Raw genomic sequence first — 22,068 nt, forward strand, 5'->3', positions numbered from 1 at the left:
GCTAACACACCCCATAATCCTCCTGTCGTCAGCCCTCAACAGGACTGGGGCTGCCGGGTACAAAGCTACACCCTGCTTCTTTTCTGTGGGTACCCGGCATTTGAACCCGGAGCCTCATGCTTATGTAGCAAGCACTCTCGCCTGCTATGACCACCTCGAGCCTTAGCAACACCATGTTCTTTTTAAAGTGCTCCTGTGGAAAAAGGAACTGATCTGGTAGGAGTCCACAATTCCACTCCCACCAAATGCGGTCAGAGTAAAGGTGCAAGGTGCCCTAGGGACATCAGAATTAGGATCCCTAATAGGGCAATGCATCCTATGGTCAGCTCGGCAATCCTGTTTCCTGCCTGATGTGGGATGAAAGAAAGTGGAGCTAAGAGGGGTGCTCACACACCAAGTCCTTTACCCATGACAAACAGTGAAGCTGCAAATGTGGGGCTTCATAGGAATATAAAAACTACTGTATAAAATTCCCTGAAGCTGGGGTTGGGGATTTAGCTCAGCGGTAGAGCACTTGCCTAGCAAGCGCAAGGCCCTGAGTTCAGTCCCCAGCTCCGAAAAAAAAAGAAAAAAAAAATTCCTGAAGCTTAAACAAGGAAAGAACTTGATTCTGCTATAGCCATGCAGTCTGTAAACTGTATGTATCATCCAAACGTTCTTAAAAAAACCAAGGAACAAGCGGCATCTGAATTACCCAGAGCATTTTAACCTCCATCTTGTAAAATTGTATTTTAATGAAATGTGCTTCTTCACTGAAATGGATTTCACAGAGAGAAACTAAAAAACGTCAGCTAAATACTTTATCATGAGTTTAGCAACCCACCTCTTCCTCATAAAAAAATAAAACTCTTCCCAAGTCTTTTTATGTGGCCAATTAGATAAATTCGTTGCTTCCTGGTTTAACTGTTGTCCCTCTGGAAAGTGTCCACTTGAACAACCCCGCCTTCTCCCTGCCACTGACAGGAGACATCACAGGAGCTTCTGGATTTGGGGGGGCTGGGGGGGGAGAAGGAGCTGAAGAATTGTTTCTTTAGCAGGGGGATTTTCATTTTCCATATTAAAATTTCATTATAATCAAACAGTTTCATAAAGTTTTGATCCTAGGCTGGGAGAACAAAAACAACCTTTAAAAACTGTCTCTCTCTTTTCCTCTAGAGAGAGAGCCCAGGAAAGGCTGCCATTCTATTCTACTACAAGCATTCTGAGTTTCCCTTCTCCCCACAAACTGTCAATCAAGGCTAATGACTTCAAGCTTACAGAATGAATAAAGAAGAATTCAATTCAATATTAATTAATAAATCATGTAAACTCAGATTTACATGGTTTTCAGGCTCCCTGGCTTAGTCACTGTGGGCTGCTATTATAAAATACCATATTTTATATTTATTGTTCTGATGACGAGAAGTCCAAGATCAACAACAGACTGACTTCTGGGGAGGGCCCTAGTCCAGGTTTGAAAACTACTGTCTTCTTAAATGGTGGAAAGCAATGGTGTCTTAGGGTTACGACAAAGCACCATTTTTTTTTTTTTTTTGATCAAAAAGCAGGTTGGCAAGGAAAGGATTTACTCAGCTTACACTTCCACATTGCTATTCATCACCAAAGGAAGTCAGGGCAGGAACTCAAACTGGGCAAGAACCTGGAGGCAGGAGCTGATGCAGAGGTTATAGGGATGCTCCTACTCTCTTGCTTCCCCTGGCTTGCTCGGTCTGCTTTCTTATAGAACCCAGGACCACCAGCCCAGGGATGGCACCACCAACCATGAGCTGGGCCCTCTCGCATTGATAACTAATTGAGAAAATGCCCTCCATCTAGATCTTATGGAGGAATTACCTCAACTGAGGCTTCTTCCTCTCCTCTCGGATGACTCTAGCTTGTGTCAAGTTGATACACACGACCAGTCAGCACACAAGCCCTCTCTGGGGTCCCTTCATAAGGGTACAATTGCCCTTGGTGACAGTTATGAGAGCTCAGCCTTCAAGGTTTAATCACCTCCCAAGAGTTCTACCTCCAAATACCATCACTTTGGAATTAGGCTGTCAAGTCATGAATTCTAGAATAGACAAGCCACCTACCACACTCCTTCGAAGAAATGTTAACCTAAGTCATATGCGAGTGGCTTTCAGTTTTACACTAGGCCAGCCACCACCCCCAGGTACTTGATCTTCAAGAAGTAACTGTACCTATTGCCACTGCTCTTAGGTGTCTACCAGAATTAGACGATAAAAACCCTATTGCTGACACAAGATGCTTTGGTTACAGAGAAATCAAACTGCAGCTGACCTAAAATATTCCTCCCTACTAACTAGCTTTCACAGTGCCAAAAGGTTCTATGAAGGACCTGCCAAGGACTACCCTTGACTTGGAGAGGGTTTTTCGAGAGAAGGGGTATTTGAGAGCAGCGAAAAGACAGCTTGAAGTCAATCGTGGTTCAAGCTAACCCTGATGTTCTGTGTTCTGCTCAAGTCAGAGTTCCAGACAGCAGCCCTCTGCTTGAGACAGGTCTCTCTTGCTAGAAAAAATAATTCTAAAAACTCTCTGGATAGCTCATCTCATTTACATATCAGTTCAGTCATTACCCCACTTGGCCTTTTGATTATCCCTTGAGTCAGCTTCCCCTGACCTCGGCCTCCCTGAAATTTAGAAAAGGACAGCAGATACATCCTTTTCTTTCTTAACATTGCATTCAGAGATCTGTCTGCCTTTGTAAGCACAGAGAGTAAGTTTAGCTGGGCGGGATCCTATCCAGATTACCATTCCTTACCATGACTGGGCCTGAACCTAAACTCCCTCTGTCCCAGGCTGACCTTGAACTCAAGAATCTGCCTGTCTTTAAAAACAGACAATAAACTTAGCTGGGTGGGATCCTCCCCTGTGATAACCATTCCCCAAATCTCTATCTCCTTCCTTCTTGACAAGCTGGCCCACAGGGCAGTTCTTTGTTCATAATGGTGGCTGGTCAAGTATAAAACTGAAAGCCACCAGCTAGAAAGATGGCTCTGCGGTTAAGAGCACTGAGAGCTCTTCCAAAGGTCATGAGTTCAATTCCCAGCAACCACATGGTGGCTCACAACCATCTGTAATGGGGACCCGATGTCCTCCTCTGGTGTGTCTGAAGACAGCGACAGTGTACTCACATACATGAAATAAATCTTTGAAAAAAAACAAAACAAAACAAAAAACCTGAAAGCCACTTTGTATGACTTAAACCTCTCTCTGCGGTAGCCAGAACTTACTGCAGAGACTCACAGCCAAATCGAAGAACTGACAGTAAGTGACTACTGGGTGCTCAGCCCTAAGTGGGGCATCCACATCAATACTTGTCCCCTCCAAGAAAATGTCTCAGAAGAGGAAGCAGAAGGAATGTAAGAAGTAGAAGACAGGGAGGTGTGCTGTGAATGTTGTCTTCTAGACGTGACATGACTGTGGTGCTCATGAACTCACACCAGCCGTGACGGATTACCTGCCCGGGATCAAACCAACAAAAGCAGCCAGCATTCCAACTGGCAGCACTAGCTGCACTCAGTGGGTTAAACGTAAAAGACAGAGGAAGGGGTGTGTGGGGGAGGAGTCAAGGTGCATTCGATCAAGATACATTGTTTACATGTATGAAACTGTCCAAGATCAAATAAAAGATACTCCATTAAATATACGATTGATAGGTAGATAGGTAGGTACAGACAGATTAACAACAGAGACCCTGTATAGGAATTAGATGCCAACGTACAGATGTAACAAACGGAAGTTACTTTGAAAGGGGGAGACTGAAAGTATACATGGGGTACTAAGGAGGACGTAGCAAGGACCTAGGATGGTCCAAGAACTCTTCCCAGGCACATACGGATGTCACTGGATTAGTAAGAAATTAACGTAAGGCAGGCAGCGCTGTCCCAGCACTTGCAAGGCAGAGTTGGCAGATCTCTGTGAGCTCCACGCCAGCATTGTCTACAGAGTTCCAGGACAGCCAGAGCTACATAGAAAAACCCTGTCTTGAGAAACAAAAACAAGAGCCATTAACATAAGCACTGATGACATTCGATGATGTGCAGGACTTTGATGTCCTCAAAGGCCTGAAGCTTTCCCAATTCCGTGAGGGTCTTTGTCCGGGATACTTTCCCCATTGTCTTGACAAAAATGCCTGGCTGAGTCACTTATGAGAAGAAGGCTCCATCACGCTGGGAGAGGCACAGGAGCAGGACCAGCTCCTGCGAGTGGCGAGTGGCGAGTGGCGAGTGGCGAGTGGCGAGTGGCGAGTGGCGGCTCGAACCTCTTGCTTACATCACAGCAGACCCAAGAACAAAAAATAGGAAGCACTGGGGCTCATTCTGCTTTCTCCTCATTCCTTTAGGACAGGGCCTCAGCCATGAATGTGCCAGCCATGTTCCGGGCCCGGCTTACCCTGTCAGCCAATCCCATCTAAACCCGTCCTCAAAGACACCCCTAAAGGTGTGCCTCACCACTGATCTGCCCTTACTCCAACAAGGTAACAACAGAAATCTGTCCTTACTGACCCGCTTATTCAGCAGTTAAGAACCAGTGGAGCAGAGCCTTGGAAAATCTTTAAGGGATCCATATGTCTATCCTTCCTTGTGGAAGGGACCAATAATGTAGGTGAGGAGGAAAAGAGTTATCCCATACGGCCAGTCCCTTACATTTTTTTTAAATTTTCTCTTTTATTGGATTTTTTTTATTTACATTTCTAATGTTTTCCCCCTTTCCCGGTTTCCCCTCCAGAAACCTGCTATCTCCCCCTGCTTCTATGAGGGTGGTCCCCCATCTACCCACCCACTCCCTCTCACCTCCCTGACATGGCATTTCCCCTACACTGGGGCATCGAGCCTTCACAGGACCAAGGGCCTCTCCTCCCACTGATGCCCTACAAGGCCATCCCCTACTACATATGCGGCTGGAGCCATGGGTCCTTCCAGGTGTTGGTGTTTTAGTCCCTGGGAGCTCTGGGGGGTCTGGTAGTTGATATTGTTGTTCTTCCTTTAGGGCTGCAAATCCTTTCAGCTCCTTCAGTCCTTTCTCTAACTACTCCATTGGGGACCCCATGCTCAGTTCAACGGTTGGCTGCGACCCCTTACTTTTTTAAATTAAAATTTGTAATCTTAAGGCAGAGGTTTTAAAAACACCTTAACACCAGCAAGTGTTCCTCCTAGATCCCAGGCAATCTGAACACTCTCCTCTCAGTGGCATGAAAAGCCCAGGGAAGGCAAGAATGAATGTCCAGTGTACACAGTCTTCACAATTTAGACTTAAAGCCCATCTTTATGCGTCTTACGACGGTAGTAATGCTAAATGCCTTTTAAAAACCATTTAATACCTTCTACAATTTTTATGGTACATCAAATTACAAGCTTCTTCTCGTGAAAGAAAATTGTCTACATTCTAACACAGCTACACATAAAATGAATAATTGATAAGCGAGGGCAAAGAGCTCTGAAAACCTAAAGGTATCGGATGGATGATAAGAAATAATGGAGACGGACATCCAGTGCTCAGAAACTCAGCAGCTCTTCAATAAAAAACAATCAGCGAGGTTGGCCAAATGCCTGTGTGGCTTTATTTCCTCCGGGGAAGCCACTCTGAAAGGCACTCTCCCCATGTTGGACAAAAGGTGACAGCCTCAGAACAAAGCCAGTCACTCTGGAGGTTACAGAGCACCAGGTGATGGGGAGGGTGTGTGTGTGTGTGTGTGTGTGTGTGTGTGTGTGGTGTGTGAGTGAATATGGTATGTGTATCTCTGTGTGTGTGTGAGTGTGTGTTATGTATGTGTGTGTATGTGTGTGGTGCAGTGTGTATCTATGTGTATGGGTATGTATATGGTACAGTGTGTGTCTATGTGTGGTGTGTGTGTGTGTATGTGTGTGTGATGGATATGTGTGTTGTGGTATGTGTGTGGTGTGTGGTGATGTGTGTGTGTGTGTGCATGTGTATGTATGTGTGTGGTGAAGTGTGTGTCTGTGTATATGTGTGTATGTTGGATATGTGTGTGTTGTGGTATGTGTATGTATGTGGTGTGATGTGTGTGTCTGTGTATATGTGTGTGGTGTGTGTGTGTGTGTGTGTTTGATATGTGTGTGTTGTGGAATGTGTATGTATGTGTGTGTGGTGTAGTGTGTGTGTGTGGTGTAGTGTGTGTGTGTGTGTGTGTTTGATATGTGTGTGTGTTGTGGAATGTGTATGTATGTGTGTGTGGTGTAGTGTGTGTGTGGTGTAGTGTGTGTGTGGTGTAGTGTGTGTGTGTGTGTTTGATATGTGTGTGTTGTGGAATGTGTATGTATGTGTGTGTGGTGTAGTGTGTGTGTGTGTGTGTGTGTGTGTGTTTGATATGTGTGTGTGTTGTGGAATGTGTATGTATGTGTGTGTGGTGTAGTGTGTGTGTGGTGTAGTGTGTGTGTGGTGTAGTGTGTGTGTGTGTTTGATATGTGTGTGTTGTGGAATGTGTATGTATGTGTGTGTGGTGTAGTGTGTGTGTGGTGTAGTGTGTGTGTGTGTGTGTGTGTGTGTGTGTGTGTGTGTGTGTGTGTGTACGCGCGTGAGAGAATGGAATTCAGTCTTTGGTTTCTAGGGTACCAGATGGGACTCTCAATGACTAAAGAAGGCACAAGTCCCACTTTCAGAAGTGCCCAGTGACCACTAGGGACCCTCACACTACTCCCTATCCACTGGTATCTTTAGCAACCAGTCTGAGTACAACAGACTGATGTCTCTAAGAAACCCTCCTTCCCGGAGCTCGGAGGAAGGACTCATACGTCACTGTCCCGACTCAGTGAAATATTGACTGGAGTAAGTCATACGTTTCAATGTAGATCTTTAACATATCGACCCTTCTGCTTCACCGTTTTTATATGGGACATCGAACCGCGCTGTGAAAAATTATTTTTGCATAGGCTTCAAAACAACTAATCATTTCCCTTCTTTCTTCCCATCAAAGGCTTACAGAATCAAAGTCAAGATGACAAGGTTTCTAAAATATGCTAGCAAGCCCTTCACATAACTCATGACCTCGAGCTGTAGCTAGGCCCTGGAAGACCGTTTTAAACCCTCCTAATTTTATCTATGTTCTTGCCGCTCCTACCAGGGGGTGAAATTAAATGAACTCTCTATTAAAGCCCCTTAGTCACAGAACTATTTTTTAGACCCTAAAACCCTAAGTGCTTTGTGGCTGTCTCTGCTCCTCAAATCCTTCTCTTCTTCGGGAACCTCTCTCCTTTTCCATCCAAACACCCAGGATGTCCTTAGGTGGTTTATAAGGAAACTTACAGGGCTTACTTAAGAAGAGAACATTAGTTAAAATAGCTAAATTAGACTAAACACAGACATGGCATAGTTCACAAGAAGCGTCCAGAGGTGCTTGGTCTGGTTCTGCCCTCCAGCCCCATGTTCAAAGAAATAAGACTCAGACTCAAATTATATTTAGACATACCTTGGCCATATAACTAGGCTCTTCTCTGACTGCATCATAACTTAAAATAGAATCCATGTATTCCAATCTAGGTTCTGCCACGTGGCTGGTTACCTGTGCTCAAGCCCATGCATCTGTGTCACATCTTCCCGAGGGACTCACCAATGCCTGGCACCAGTCCAGAATCCAGAATGCCTCCCGGATGTCCCACCTCCTCTTTCCTGCCTAAGCCATAGGCCATCAGATTGATTACTGACAGATGATGCATCCCAACACACAAGACATTCTCTCTACATGGAGGGAAAGCCTACAAGGGAAGACTCAACAAACGAAGTGATACCTGGAACTTGATTTCAGGAAGACACAATTCTTCCCCTTTTTTGGTGACCTTAATCTACTTTGCTTCCAACAGAGACAATCTGTTCCATACCTGGTGTAACAAACACTACGTAGTCAAAAACCAGCATATGCAGCCCAATTTGACTCTTCTGGAATTACCTATGTAGGCAGAGGATCAGGAGCGAGCAAAACAAAGCTGATTCGTCTCTTCCACATCACCTCTGGAGGGGGTCCCATTGGGGCTGAGGAGAGTGCAGGAAGTGCCTGCCGCAGTTCCAATCTAGAATGTCCCCACAGGCTTATACGTTGGGGTCCACAGCTTGTGAAGCTATTTTCGACAGTGGACAACTTTTTTAAGAAATGAGGATTTTTTTTTTTGCTAGGCATGGTGACTCATACCTTTAATCCCAGCATTCGAGAGGTGGAGGCAGAGGCAGGCAGATCTCTGAGTTCAAGGCCACCTTAGTCTACAGAGCTAGTTCCAGGACAGCCAGAACGTCACAGGGAAATGCTGTCTTGAGAAACAAAACAAGGGCTGGAGAGATGGCTCAGTGGTTAAGAGCACTGACTGCTCTTCCAGAGGTCTTGAGGTAAATTCCCAGCAACCACACGGTGGCTCACAACCATCTGGAATGGGATTGGATGCCCTCTTCTGGTGTGTGAAGACAGCCAGTGTATTCACATACATGAAATAAATAAATAAATCTTTAAAAAAAAAAAAAAAAGAAAAAGAAACCAGAACTCACAACTGAAAGAGAAAAACAAAACAAAAAAGTAATAATGATGATGATGATGACAGAAAGAAAGACAGAAAAGAAAATGAAAAGAAACGGGGGGGGGGGGGGGGTTAGGTATTTAGCTCAGGGGTAGAGCGCTTGCCTAGCAAGCGCAAGGCCCTGGGTTCAGTCCCCAGCTCGGAAAAAAAGAGAAAAAAGAAAAGGGGCTTCACTAGCAAATGGGTCACTGGGGGTGGGCCTTTAAAGGTTATACCTCCCCAAAGTTCTACAAAGGTTGAACTGTTCATGGGATGTGAACCAGACAGTAACTACTTCTCACTTCTAAGGCCAAGAGCAGGGTCACCCCCAATATCATACATTCCCACCAAGATGGACTAAAGTGCCTCTGAAAATGAGGGCCCAAATAAATCCTTCCTCCCAGAAGTCGTTTCTGTCAGTTTGGTCATAGCAAAAGTAACTAATCCAGCACCCTCTCCTAATCTCAAGGTAAACAGTCCAACAGCCAAGTCAAAGATCTTCTGTAGTGGCATTTCCCCTAATTGGTTAAATAATAAACACGACAAGAAGCATGGGTTTGGCAGCAGCTGGCCAGGGAGGAGAGAGCTAACTCAGAGATCTGGGAGGCCTCGGCAAGGAAAAACATGTGATCATGGGCTCGGTACCCGGCTGGGACAGACTGACACCACCGGCTGATGCCTATAGTGAATTGATTTTTTTAATAGTACATGCTAGTCTTCATCTGTAAACTTCCACCTTTGGGTTTGTGCACAGCCCACTGTGGGACTAGAGACTGAAGCAACAGGCAGAGCATCTGTACCACCCACCTCCTGATGTCCAGCTCAGTCTGCTAACTGGTTCCCAGAGATGTACTTGAGTCATGTCCTCATGTGGCCAAGAGGCTGAATCTTCTGTGTCTCAGCAGAGCATGGGCAAGCCCTGCTTGGTTGAGCACTATATTGGCAAACTGACTCTGCTTTCCCCAAATACAAAAACAACCTACAGAGCCCCTCACACATGCCCCTACTCTCTCAGTAAAGGGCTGTGGCCTCCAATGCACGACTTGGTGTCTATAGGCTATCAGCCCACTGTGAAATACACCACACTCAGCACGGGAACAAAGACCAGGACAATCAGAGCAAGCCTGTATAATAATCACCACACCTCCGTCAGTGGCTCTCCTAGAAACCGAAGAGATGGGGGCAGGAGGAGCTAGAGAGAGGCCCAGATTTAGTTCCCAGCAGCCACAGCAGGCCCACAAATGCCTGTAAACTTCAGTTAAGTGATCCGACACTCTCCTGTAGCATCTAGAGTCTCTTGCACCTACATAGTGCATATAAGATAAACCCATGCAGGCACAAACATGTCCATAAGCAAAAACATATAAATCTTAGCTAAAATTATCAAAGAATTAATTAAAACATTATTCAAAGGGGGGTAGAGGAAGACAGGGTAGTTCATTACAATCTCCCCTTTTCCAACGTTCACTGAAAGACTAACTTTTTCAATGAAACACTCAACAGGTTAGCACGGGACGCAGGATGGAATCTGAAGGCTCCTTACCATAAGGGTATTTAGTATCCAGCTTGTTTTCTGCTGTTCTCCTCCAGGGCAACAGGTCATCGCTGCACCCATTTGGCATCCCATTGTACCCGATCCCAACGATCTTGTTTTCTGTATTCACAATGCAGGCTCCCACCTAGAAACAGAGAAACATTATAACTAGGAATAGCTCGAGTGCCCCTGGGGACGCAGGAGATGAGTCAGAAGCTTGGGAGAGACGATACTGCACATGGTACAACAGATTTACTTTACGTTTTCCGAGAGTTTCCCTCACCTGCTCTTTGTGTACATCTCTGCGAGGATCTGAACATCCTCCTACAAGACTGGTTTACCTGGGAACTTGGGTCCTTGCTTCTTTGTGCTGACAAGAAGGCTACCGCCATGAAATACTCCGGCCACTCCAGATAGTCATCCCGTTTTTTGCAGGAAATGTCACTCATGTTGGGTGTAGAAGTCATATGCCACTAAACATTGAGAACAGCAGTTGTCAATCTGCATTCCAGGAAATGCATCAGCCCTAAACTCGGCAACTTCAGCTGGACTTACTAAGCAGAAATCACAAAACCTGAGTCTTGACTTCAAGAGAAAACATCCTGGTCTTAAGAGAAAATTAACAAATACATTATTTGAAAAGTCTAGATTTAGCACTGGTTAACTTTCCAAATAATTCATGTACTGCCTGCTTTCCTATAGAATTTAAGTTCCTATATACTGTCTGCAACGTGCCCCATCTTTTAGTTCCTTCCTTATAAACATGGAAGGGAGAATAAAAATGTGTAACATCTAATGGATTCCAGACACTGTCTAAATCCCCCCGCCACCCCCACTCTACATTACATATACATGTACAAGACTCATTTCTAGCTAAAGTAGGCATTAGCATCGTATTTTACAAACTCAGAGAACTCAGGAAATTCACCCTCCAAGCCCAGTGTACTGAAATATAAACAAACAAACAAATAAATAGCATTGGCAAACAGGCCAGTTTGGTAACTATCAGGTGATTTTTTTTTCTCTCATTTTCCTTCCTCCTTTGTTCCTCCTGATAAATCGATGAATCAACTCTGAGGGATGAATCAAACAGGGGGAAAGAGAAAATGCTCATACTAAAACCAGGTTGTGTATCAATGAGCTTCAAGGCCAGCCCTTAGTCTCTGCAAAGGTGATGGGACAGTCACAGAACTTGAGCTAAGAGAATCCTTTCAAAATTAAACTAGGGGAGGAAGGGTCACCTCATTCATTGAGAAATGTTAAGGTGGAGATCTTCCAAACTTCCCCTTCAGGCTACGAACGTTAAACTTATGCTGCTGTACAGGGCAATACCTATTGTGAACAGGTATGAGGAAGCACAACTAGCCAAGGACTCTGTCACTCCTGCAACCCTGCTCAACCGAGACACACTGGTTTGATTGGCTTCCCGCCTGCTTTAAGGCTTTGGAGGGGGATGGGAGGGCAGGGAGAGAGGACACATTTCTCCATCCCAGGTCGGCCTGGTGCTTGCTTTGTAAAGCCCCCCGGGCTCTGTACCCACCCACGGACAGCTTCAGGAAACTGAGGCAGGGACGTCACCAGTCCAGGGAGAAACTGCTCCACCACCAACAAACAGATGCTCCCCCAACTCTGCTCCGGGTTCTCAAGTCTCTCTCCTCCCCGCCACGTGGGCGTCAGAAGAGACTCTGAGTGCGCCCTCCCTCCCTCCGCCGCGGCGAGCCCCGTGCAGCCCACGTGCAGGCTGAGCACCGGAGCAGGGTCCTCCGCGAGGGGATGCGCCCACCGTCCGCTCCGCTGGGGTGCAGGCCACGCTCAGACCGTCCGCCCTACACAGCCGCCGCGCGCGCGGGAAGGAAGTCGGGAGGGAGGCGGGACTGGCGCGCGGCGGAAGGGGGGCGGGGAAGAGCGTGGCTTGCAGCTCCACGCGATCACGACCACCTGGTCCCTACCCCGGGACAGCCGTCCCGGGTAGAGTTGATCTGCAGTCTGCCCAGCACGCGGGGAGCCAGCGCCTGTCCCGCAGCGGGAGCCGGGTGTTGCAGTGACTTTTACGGTCCCTGTGCGGTTTATCCTGCTTTTTCGTTTTGTTTTGTTTTTTTTGTGCACTCAGGGAGGGACCGCGCTTGGCCACACCCACCCACGGGCCTAAGGGTTCGGGCGTTTTAGTTGCCCCTCCTAGTCCTCTGAATCCATCACCAACTTCCTTAAGGAGTTTCTTAAATACAGAAACTTAAAGACCCAAAGATTCCTGTTGCCGCGGACCTGGTTCTGGCCTCCATAATAAGCCTTACACACTATGTCTTTCTAACCATCTCTTAGCCAGCAATTGCTTCTTGACTTCATACTAGAATGGTTCGAGGGAGCAGCTGTGCCCAGAGGCCCCGTACTTCGAAACTTTGCGTTGGCTTTTTGGTTGACCAGGTTTAGAGTTAACTCTCCAAACCTGTGAAAGACGGAGATGCAAGCCAAAGTCTTCTCCTTCCAGTCAAGGTGGACACTTGCTCACTTGACAGTCCCCTGGTAAAGTTTGTAGAAGTCATGCCCCACTACATCTGATTACCTTCAACATCGTTTGCTGGGCTCAGATGTGTGAGCCCTACATCTGGAGGAAATTCCAGCACAAAATGACGTGTCCCTGTTTGTTTTATCCACCCTTCGGACTACTCCCCTAGACTTCATGCCATTGCTCCATAAATAAAAACTACTGTAATGATCATGACTTCAAATCTGCACATCCCCGGTCTCAACTGCTAATCCAAACAAAAGCTTGTTAACTGTATTAATTTAGCCCCACAGAGGAAGAATGATGAAAATAAACAGTTGGTTCTACCTAATTTCTCACTAGCACAGACACATCATTCCTCATGTCCATGGTCCAGCCTGTAGATTCTGTAATTAAATTATGTACTGCTCTTGGTGGATGCCAGGAAAGCAAGGGGGGAAATATTTCATTGTTAACTATAGATTTTTTTTTTTGCCTCGATAAAACTCGGGTCTCAAAGAGCCACATAGATTAAAGTGATGATTTTTAATGTCAAGTTAGTCACTTTAGTTGACTATCTTGTCAGCACTAAAATTCATTATGTCCTGAGCAAGTAGTTTCTCTCCCCCGCCCTCTGCTTGGTCTTTGTCACCCTCATCTATAGTCCTTGGGTCTGTTGGATTCATTTCTCTGCTTACCAACCTACAACTAATTTATCACCAGTTGCTGCTGGTCCTTCAACCACATCATTAAGCTTCCTTCCTTCCTTTGCCTTGGAAAGACTGTCAAACATAATTTAGTCACTTCTCATAGTTCTCCATTTTGGTCGGCTCACACACTCCCCTCTGCAGTAAATCTAGGACCCTGCTTGCTGCAAAAAGTCGCTCTCACTATTCCTGATTTTCACTGAAAGCCTTAAAGATGGCATTGCTCATAAGACAGGAAACTCTCCTGATTCATGGTTTCACAACTAGAGGTTTCAGATTTTCTGCACCAACAGTAAAACCAGACAGCCAAGTGAGAAAAATGCATGCCTTCCCATGTCTTGCTCATTAACACCTTGCAACTCCAAGTGTGAGTGTACGTGTTAAATCTCCTGCTAATACCTTTCATTTTGGCTCATAATGTGGGCTCTTGCTTCACCTACAACAGATACAGGGGTTGCTGTACTTGCCGCCGTATCTAGATTTTACTGCCCTAGGCAAGGTGAGAGATGTCTCAAGGGGATAGACAGCATTAACTTGTTTGCAAAGGTTCTAGTCAGACTTGGGCCCACTCCCCTCCTTACAGAACTTTGGCTTATCTCTGTGTGTTACGTTACTTAGAATGTTTTCCAGTAACTCAGAAGTAGGGGGTGGGGACAGATTAAAAGGGCCAGTCAAGGTAAAATTCCTCTGAGGTTACCCAGGAGGGGACTTGGGTAGCATCCATAGATATTTCCCCTACCACGATACCACGTAATAATTCTCCCATCTCTTTTGTTTTGCCAAAAAGGGAAAATTTTAACAAAAGAAACAGAGTGTATTAGTCAGGGTTCTTTAGAGTTATAGAACTTATGGAATGAATCTTTCTCACATATATTATATGTATTATATATATGCATATACACACATATGTATATAAATATATTGTATTACATTATATGTATGTACACCTATATAATACATAATATAAATATATACTACACACACACACACACACACACACACACACACACAGAAAAAGGGAACTTACTGAAATGGCTTACAGGCTGCAGTCCAGCTAGTCCAACAATGGCTAACTGTGAACACAAAGTCCAAGTGAAAGACCCCAGCTTAGCAGCAGTAACGCCATTTTGCAAGGCTGTACTTAAGATGACTGGTTCAGGGAAAGGTTAGAACACTGAGTACACAGCGGCTGCCAAGCAGGATGTGTTTGGTTGAAGGCCTGGCAACAGGACGACTTCGGTTGAGCACCTGACAATGAAAAAAAAGCCCCGGGAGAGGTCCCACACCCTGGTGGGGGGCCGAGTCAGTCGTTATGTTCCAAGAAGGTAGCTAAGAAACTTGCCCCCGGGCTGAACCCTTGGGGGGCCGAGTCAGCCGTTATGTTTCAGGAAGGTAGCTAGGAAACTTGCCCCCGGGCTAAACCCTTGCCATATTAGAATCCACCAATTATATCCCTGTAACCATGCATCTGCTTCTGTATGCTTGCTTCTGCTCCCCAAAATCCTATAAAAGCCCATCCTTGGTTCCGTGGGGCGCGCCAGTCCCCCGAGTGACTGAAGCGCCCGCAGGTGCCTGTGCCTGTGTATCCCGACAATAAACCAAATCCTCTTGCTGATTGCATCCTGTGGTGTCTCGGTCTGGTCTTTAAAGTTGGAGGGTCTCCATCCCGAGGGAAAGTTCTACCTGAGAGCTTTTCACAAGAATCTGGTAGTTGCTCAATTCCACACGTCTGGGTGTCTCAGCTGGTCTTCCGTATCTGCTGGAATCCTGACGAAGTAGGTTTTAATGCCAGTGAAGGAACCGACTTGCTAGCAAGGTGAGAGCAAGCAGGTAAAGAGCAAAACCTTCCTTCTCCCTGGTCTTTATGTAGATAGGCTTCTAGCAGAAGCTGTGGCCCAAATTAAAGGTGTGTCTTCATACCGCAAGATCCCAACCAGGGGTGTGTCTTCCTACCTCTAAAGTCCAGACTATGAGTGGGCTCGCCCACCTCGAACCAAGTAGAAAAGAGCACAATGTCACAGGTGTGCCCTCCAGGGCTGAATAGCATCACACTGAGAGGATGGGAGGTCTTGGGTCAATATGGGGGTCAGTTTGTTAGGAGAGGAAAGACAAACGGTTTTAGTCGGGTTAGACTATGAATTAGTTTATAGTGACCTAGTGACCTTCAAAAAATACTTACTTGAAGCTTCTGTTAAATTAACAATTTGTATTTAACTGATCTTTTAAAAATAATTTTCTACTATATACTAATGCTTTAAAATTCTTGTTCCTTCCAGGAAATGAAAAATAAATGAACTTTACTGCTGACCCATTTGACATAAATGCTGTTTCTAAGTAGCCTGTTGAAATAGCCTTGATTTTACTTGAGTCTGTCTGTCTACATACCTACCCACCTACCCACCTACCCACCCACCCACCCATCTACCCACCTACCCACCCACCCACCTATCTACCCACCTACCCACCTACCCACCCACCCACCCACCCACCCACCTATCTACCCACCTACCCACCCACCCACCTACCCACCTACCCACCCACCTACCCACCCACCTACCCACCTACCTACCCACCTACCCACCTACCCACCTACCCACCTACTCACCCACCCACCTACCCACCCACCCACCTACCCACCTACCCAACTACCCACCTACTCACCTCTCTCTGTCCAACCATCTCTCTCTATCTTTATGTATTCAGAGAAAGGGTCTTGGGTATCCAGAACTATAACTCACTGTGTAATCGGGATAACTTTGCACTCTGGTCTTCCTGCCTCTACCTTCCCAGTGCTGACAGTACAGGTGTGTAATCAAGTAAGCACTCCAGCAACTGAATCACATCCCCAGTTCCACAGCAGGGTTCACTCTTAGAACTCAACAGTTGTGACTAGAAACACCAGTGTGACTGTTTTTACAGGACTGGTTTCAAACTAGAATAGCTCGTTTAAATCTTAAGGAAGGCTCATATATATATAAGGTCTGTGGTATGTATGTGTTCAATGAGAGTTATACAAAATACAGACTAAGATGACAGGATATGTCCATCAGAAATAAAAATCAGGACCCTTAATAAATTGTTATGAGTTCAAAGTTTGTCAATAAACTTTATTGTCTCATAATTATAATGAAGGCCAGGAGAGAAAGGTTAATTTGGTATATGTAAAGTGCAGATGCTTTGCTCTTGGTACATATACATCTATACATGTGATGGTTGCTATATGCTTGGCCCAGGGAGTGGCACTATTAGAAGGTGTGGCCCTGTTGGAGTGGGTGTGTCACTGTGGGTGTGGGCTTTAAGACCCTCATCCTAGCTGCCTGGAAGCCAGTGTTCTGCTAGCAGCCCTCAGATGAAGATGTAGAACTCTCAGCCCCTCCTGAACCATGCCTGCCTGGATGCTGCCAGGCATAATGATAATGGACTGAGCCTCTAAAGCTGTAAGTCAGCCCCAATTAAATGTTGTCCTTATAAGAGTTGCCTTGATCAAGGTATCTGCTTACAGCTGTAAAACTTAACTAAGAAGTTGGTGCCAGGGACTGGGGTACTGCTGTGATAGGCCTGGCCATGCTTTTGTTTGGAAGAATGTGGATTTTTGGGACTTTGGATTTGGAAATCAGTGGAATGCTTTAAAAGGGACTTATTGGGCTATCCTAGTAGGAATATGGAAGACTTTGTTACTGAGAATGATTTGAACTGTGCAGACCTGGCCTAAGAGATTTCAGTGGAGAATTTCAAAATGTGACCTAGAGACTGTTTTTTGTGATATTTTTGGTGAAGAATGTGGCTACTTTTTGCCTTTGTCTGAAGAATCTGAGGCTAAAATGAAGAGACTCAGATTAATTTCATTGACAAAGGAAGTCTCAGAAATGCCCACCACAGACGTTGTCCTCTGGTTAAGTCTCATGAAGAACATTTTAAACAAGCGTAGCAAGCTGAGAAAGGGAAAGTATAAAACATATAGTTTAAGTATTAAAGGGGCACCAGGAAGTGAAATGAAGCTGAATCCTGTGTTCTAGGAAATATCAGATAAGGGAGTGGGACTTCGGGGCAAGATCCTACCCAGCTAAGTTTAAATCCAGGCATGATGGTACACACCTTTAATCCCAGGAGGCAAAGACAAGCAGATCTCTGAGTTCAAGTCCAGCCTAGAAGACAGTAAGTCCTTAAATCTGGGCTTGGTGGACTACACTTTTAATCCCAGTGCTTAGGAGACAGGCATGCATATCTCTGAGTTCAAAGTCCGTCTACACAGCAAGTTCCAGGACAGCCAAGCTTAGTCAATGAAGGAGCTGGAAAAAAGAAAGCTGGTGATAATGTAATAGAACTAGGGGGCCATGTTCCAGCCCCAGCAAGCATCAGAACTGGCAGGTTCGACCAGAATAGCTTTAGAGTCCAGAATAGACAGGACTACTGGGACAATTGATGCTGGTTAGCTGGAGCTAAGAAATTATTGGTGATAAAGAAAAGACCAGCATCACTGAGGTGAAATCTTCTGGGAAGTGTTTTCTGGGAGCACAAAGCAGCTGTGTTCCAGAAATAGCCAAGGTTGCACCCCATGCTGCGGCTGTACTTGGTAATGTGTAAGAGTCCCCCGGGTGGTACTGGTTTTGAAGACATGAGGGGTCATGAAAAGCAGCTGAGGCTTGGCAGTGTGAGAGGCCATTGGTGAAGGTGCTGCTTCAGTTGTAGTTGACGGCCCAAGACTGACGGGGTCATGCAAAGGATTTGAGGCTTAGCACCATGAAGAGAGCCTATGAGAGGCTGTTGGTGAAGCCTAGTTGTAGCAGAAGACCTGTGTATTGGAGTTGCCAGTGCCATAGATGATCACCAAGAACAGCAGTGGCGGTAGAGTGGATTAACCTGACCTTAGAGTGCTGCAGAGGGCCGAGCTGGAGAAGTGACACCAGTCCTTTGGAGGATGGGATCCTATGTGGATCCCAGACATTGGAAGAAGAAGCCGTAACACTGAAGTTGCCTTGGAGACACCAGGATGTTCAAGATGCAATAGCTATGGGCTGTCTGCTAAGGAAAGGTGCTAACAGGGAGTGGAACCAGCCCAGGAGAAAGAAGTTTGTTGTGGTCAACAAAGATTGAAAAGGAGTTGGAGATCTCAAGACCACTTTGGCATCAGCCATGGAGATGCAGAGTTCAAAGTTGGCCTAGCTGGTTTCCTGTCTTGCTTTGAAAATTACAGATGGGTGATCGGATGAATCTCAGAAGAGACTACATTGTTGAGACTGCTGTAGACAATGGGGACTTCAGAAGTTGGGCTAAATGTATTTTGCATTATGCTATGTTTAGGTATGGCCCCCATAGACTTGTAAGTTTGGATAATCCTATGGGGGCCAAGGAGTGGAATATGATGGTTTGTATATGCTTGGCCCAGGGAGTAGCACTATTTGAAGTATGGCCCTGTTGGAGTAGGTGTGTACTGTGGGTATGGGTAATGAGACCCTCATCCTAGCTGCCTGAAGCCAGTATTCTAGCAGCTTTCACATGAAGATGTAGAACTTTCAGCTCCTCCTGCACCATGCCTGCATGGGTGCTGCCATGCTCCCACCTTGATGATAATGGACTGAACCTCTGAATCTGTAAGCCAGCCCCAATGAAATGTTGTCCTTATAAGAGTTGCCTTAGTCATAGCCATAAAACCCTAAGACAAAGACAATACACACACACACACACACACACACACACACACACACACACACCACATACATAAGCATACGCACACATATATGGGACATGATATACCTTAGTGAAGTCTCTAGTAAGTCAAGGAAAGGCATAGTGTCGCAAGAGGGAACCCTAGCCAATAGCTTCTAAATACATTTAACAGGGGCTTCCACTTACAGCAATTTTTAGACCTTTGCCTTCTCGTGTGTGTGTGTGTGTGTGTGTGTGTGTGTGTGTGTGTGTGTGTGTGTGTAAGTAAATATATCAATCATTGCATATTGGCTGAGTAAATAAACCAGTAGAAAAAAATTGCTTTATACAAAGTCATCTGTAGTTTCCAACACACAAAGGAAAACTTTGCAGGCATTCTTCGTCATTCCCCTCTCTGCCTCCTTTTTTTGAGTTGAAACAGTTTGGCATCTGGAGGGACATTCGGTAGGTGAAATCTTGAGCTGGTGGGTCAAGCAACAAAGGGGAAACAGAGTTGTTTTCAAGACCAAAAAAAAAAAGAAATCCCAACTCTGAAGTTTTTTTTTCTTTAGATTTATTTATTTTATATTTATATGCGTACACTGTCGCTGTCTTCAGACACACCAGAGGAGGGCATCGGATTCCATTACAGATGGTTGTGAGCCACCATGTGGTTGCTGGGATTTGAACTCAGGACCTCTGGAAGAGCAGCCAGTGCTCTTAACCACTGAGCCATCTCTCTAGCCCCAACTCTGAAGTTTTGCTCTTGGCCCCAAACAGGCCATTTGTGGCCCCAGAACTGAAGGTGTCAGTGGCAGATGTCTGCCTTCTTGTGTTGTGGTGATTCGCCCTGTGGCTTGCTTTTCCTCCACAGACTTGAACTTGTAGCCTCTTTCATACATAACCTCTTGAAGCTGATGGAAATTACATGTCTTATCACTTCTTGAAAGAAAGAAAAAATACATAAAATGTAAATCTAAAAGAAATGGGCAATTTTCTTGTGAGCACTTTCTCCTTCTGTGTCAGTTACCAGGTGCCAATCATCCCACTTTTTAAAATTCAGATTTGTCAAGCAGCATGTAAGCTTTCAGTGTTGTACAAGGGAAGATAATGCTTCGGGGGGTACAGTCACTCATGCCGGGTCTCTGGAAGTGCTTACCTGAAGAGAATTGATCAGATGGCTGGTTTTATAGAAATAGTAACGATCTCATTAAACACGCCCTCCACTCTGGGGTCACCAAGGCAGTGCCCGAGGGGTAATAGCCAAGGTATTAGGGTCCTCGATAAAAATTTCCTTACGGATATTGCACTCACCACAGGCCAAGGTGAGTGCTGTGTGTTTTAGCTTGAATAACAAGGTTGAATGCCTAAAAATTGTTGTAAATGGAAGCCCTGTTAAATTGTATTTAGAAGTTAATGGCTAGGGTCGCCTCTTGCCACAGTGTACCTTTCCTTAAGTCCCTGGAAGAGACCTCACCGGGGGCAAATGGCTTAAATAAAAAAGCAAGAGTCAAGTCAAGATTTTAGTGTCATAGCTCCCTATAGAGGTGTGTGTTGAGAGGGACATTTGGGATCCTGCCCTGACAACTATAGGTAACTCCGTGTGTGTGTGTGTGTGTGTGTGTGTGTGTGTGTGTGTGTGTGTGTGTGTTTGTGAGTGTGCGTGCACAAACATAATAAAAAGAGCCTGTCCTATTTGAATAATTGTTTATCCCATTTATAGTCAAGAAGTGCTATGCTTTGACACAGGAGAGGAGGGAGAACATAGTCAAAAAAAGCCAGGCCCTATGTGTGGTCACCTCTGACTGCTGCGGTATCTGATAGACAACTCTAAGAAGACGGAAGGCAAAAAGCTGTCAGCCACAAAGCTTTTTAAGGAACTAGCATCCCAGGAATGCTGCCTTCAAATGAGCCCTGGATTTGAGAGTTAAATATCAACCTAAGGCAGTGGCAAGGCACACGTGGGATCATCCCCAGGAAAAGGAGTGAAATTTAATAGTTTGGTGGTTACAGTAACCACTATCCTGCGAGAAAAATCAATATCTACACAGTGTTAGAATCACACCAAGGGCTCCTGGAGCTGAGCCATTTCAGTGAAGAATAAACCCAGATTCATTAGAGTAGAAAGTCGGAATGTGGTAGGAGGTCAAACATAAATACACCCTGGGCTCCATTGTCCGGAAACCGACCATGTTCTCCGTTCAGAAGCACAGCATTTTTGAAAAGCATAGAATTTACAGAGCTGGAAGTGACCTTGGCAGTCATTGAGTCCAGCCCCTTCTTTTACAGATGAGGAAATACTGGCCCTGGAAGACGGCTTGGCTTGCTCCAGTCCACACAACTGATCTGGTAAGATTTTTTTTTTAATCCCACCACACTCTCATAGAATCTATGAATTAACAAACAGCAGCCCTTGGATGAAAACGCCCATGTCAGGCACCACGTGACAGGAACAGGAAGTCAAATCAGCCTTTACCATCTCTCTTTGCCTAGGAGAAAACTCTGAGCCGAGTGTGCAGGATTGATGATTAAGTAGCGACGTAAGACAATGATGAAAGCGCTGTTCCGAATGAGACCAGGATTACTTGGAGATTGGAGTGTTTGCTGCCTTAAAAACAAAGGCCCTTCTGCTTACCCAAGCATTGGCTAGGAGCGCAGGGCTCTCTCTGTTCCATTCATTCTTGCTTCTCCTTAGCATCCGTCCTAGCCAATTTATAGGCTGACTTCAGTAGAGGGAAGGGGGTCTGTAGAAAATAAACAAGACACAAAGAATAAGCCGCATAGGACCACCCATGCATTGTAACTGTGAGGCACACCTGTAATTTGGCTGAGACAGGAGAATCATGAGTTCAAAGCCACCCTGGGCTATTTAGTTCATTTAAAGGCAGCCTAGGATACACAGAAAGGCTCTTGTCTCAGAAGAAAAGAAAGGATACATGAGAATAATTGAAAGAGAAAGTTGTCCTGCTGAATTCCTGCGCAACTCAGGGAAACCGTTTCTGTATTTGTTTTTGGAACAAAACCCAGATGAGGAGCTGCATGAGCCATCTCCCAGCATCCTCTAAAGAGGAAACTTCCACAGTCATCCAACACCGGCACAGCTCCTAAGAGCCTCGGAAATCCGGTCAGGCACACACATGCACATGCACGTATGCACGCATGTATGTACGCACATGTATGCTGCTCATTACAGTC

General features: G+C 45.5%; 2 protein-coding genes across 8 annotated transcripts in view; one reads left to right on the forward strand and one right to left on the reverse strand.

Moving 5' to 3' along the window:
* Positions 1-11,897, reverse strand: part of Dctd (dCMP deaminase) — a 31,619-nt gene extending 19,722 nt beyond the window's left edge. For 2 of the 8 annotated variants that reach the window (XM_087587860.1, XM_087587858.1), the window contains exons 1-3: positions 11,822-11,897; positions 10,380-10,511; positions 10,048-10,183 (exon numbers count right to left, since the gene is read on the reverse strand). In XM_087587860.1, the coding sequence (XP_087443986.1) occupies positions 10,048-10,183; positions 10,380-10,505 (262 nt within the window). In that variant the 5' untranslated portion in view covers positions 10,506-10,511; positions 11,822-11,897. 8 annotated transcript variants of the gene reach the window in all.
* The window catches only part of Erich1 (glutamate-rich 1), a gene marked incomplete at its 5' end in the record, with an annotated part of 52,793,804 nt that overhangs the window by 21,321,100 nt on the left and 31,450,636 nt on the right, over positions 1-22,068 (forward strand).

Source organism: Rattus norvegicus, chromosome 16 (genome assembly GCF_021556685.1).
Source record: "Rattus norvegicus strain SHRSP/BbbUtx chromosome 16, alternate assembly SHRSP_T2T, whole genome shotgun sequence".
NCBI lineage: Eukaryota > Metazoa > Chordata > Mammalia > Rodentia > Muridae > Rattus > Rattus norvegicus.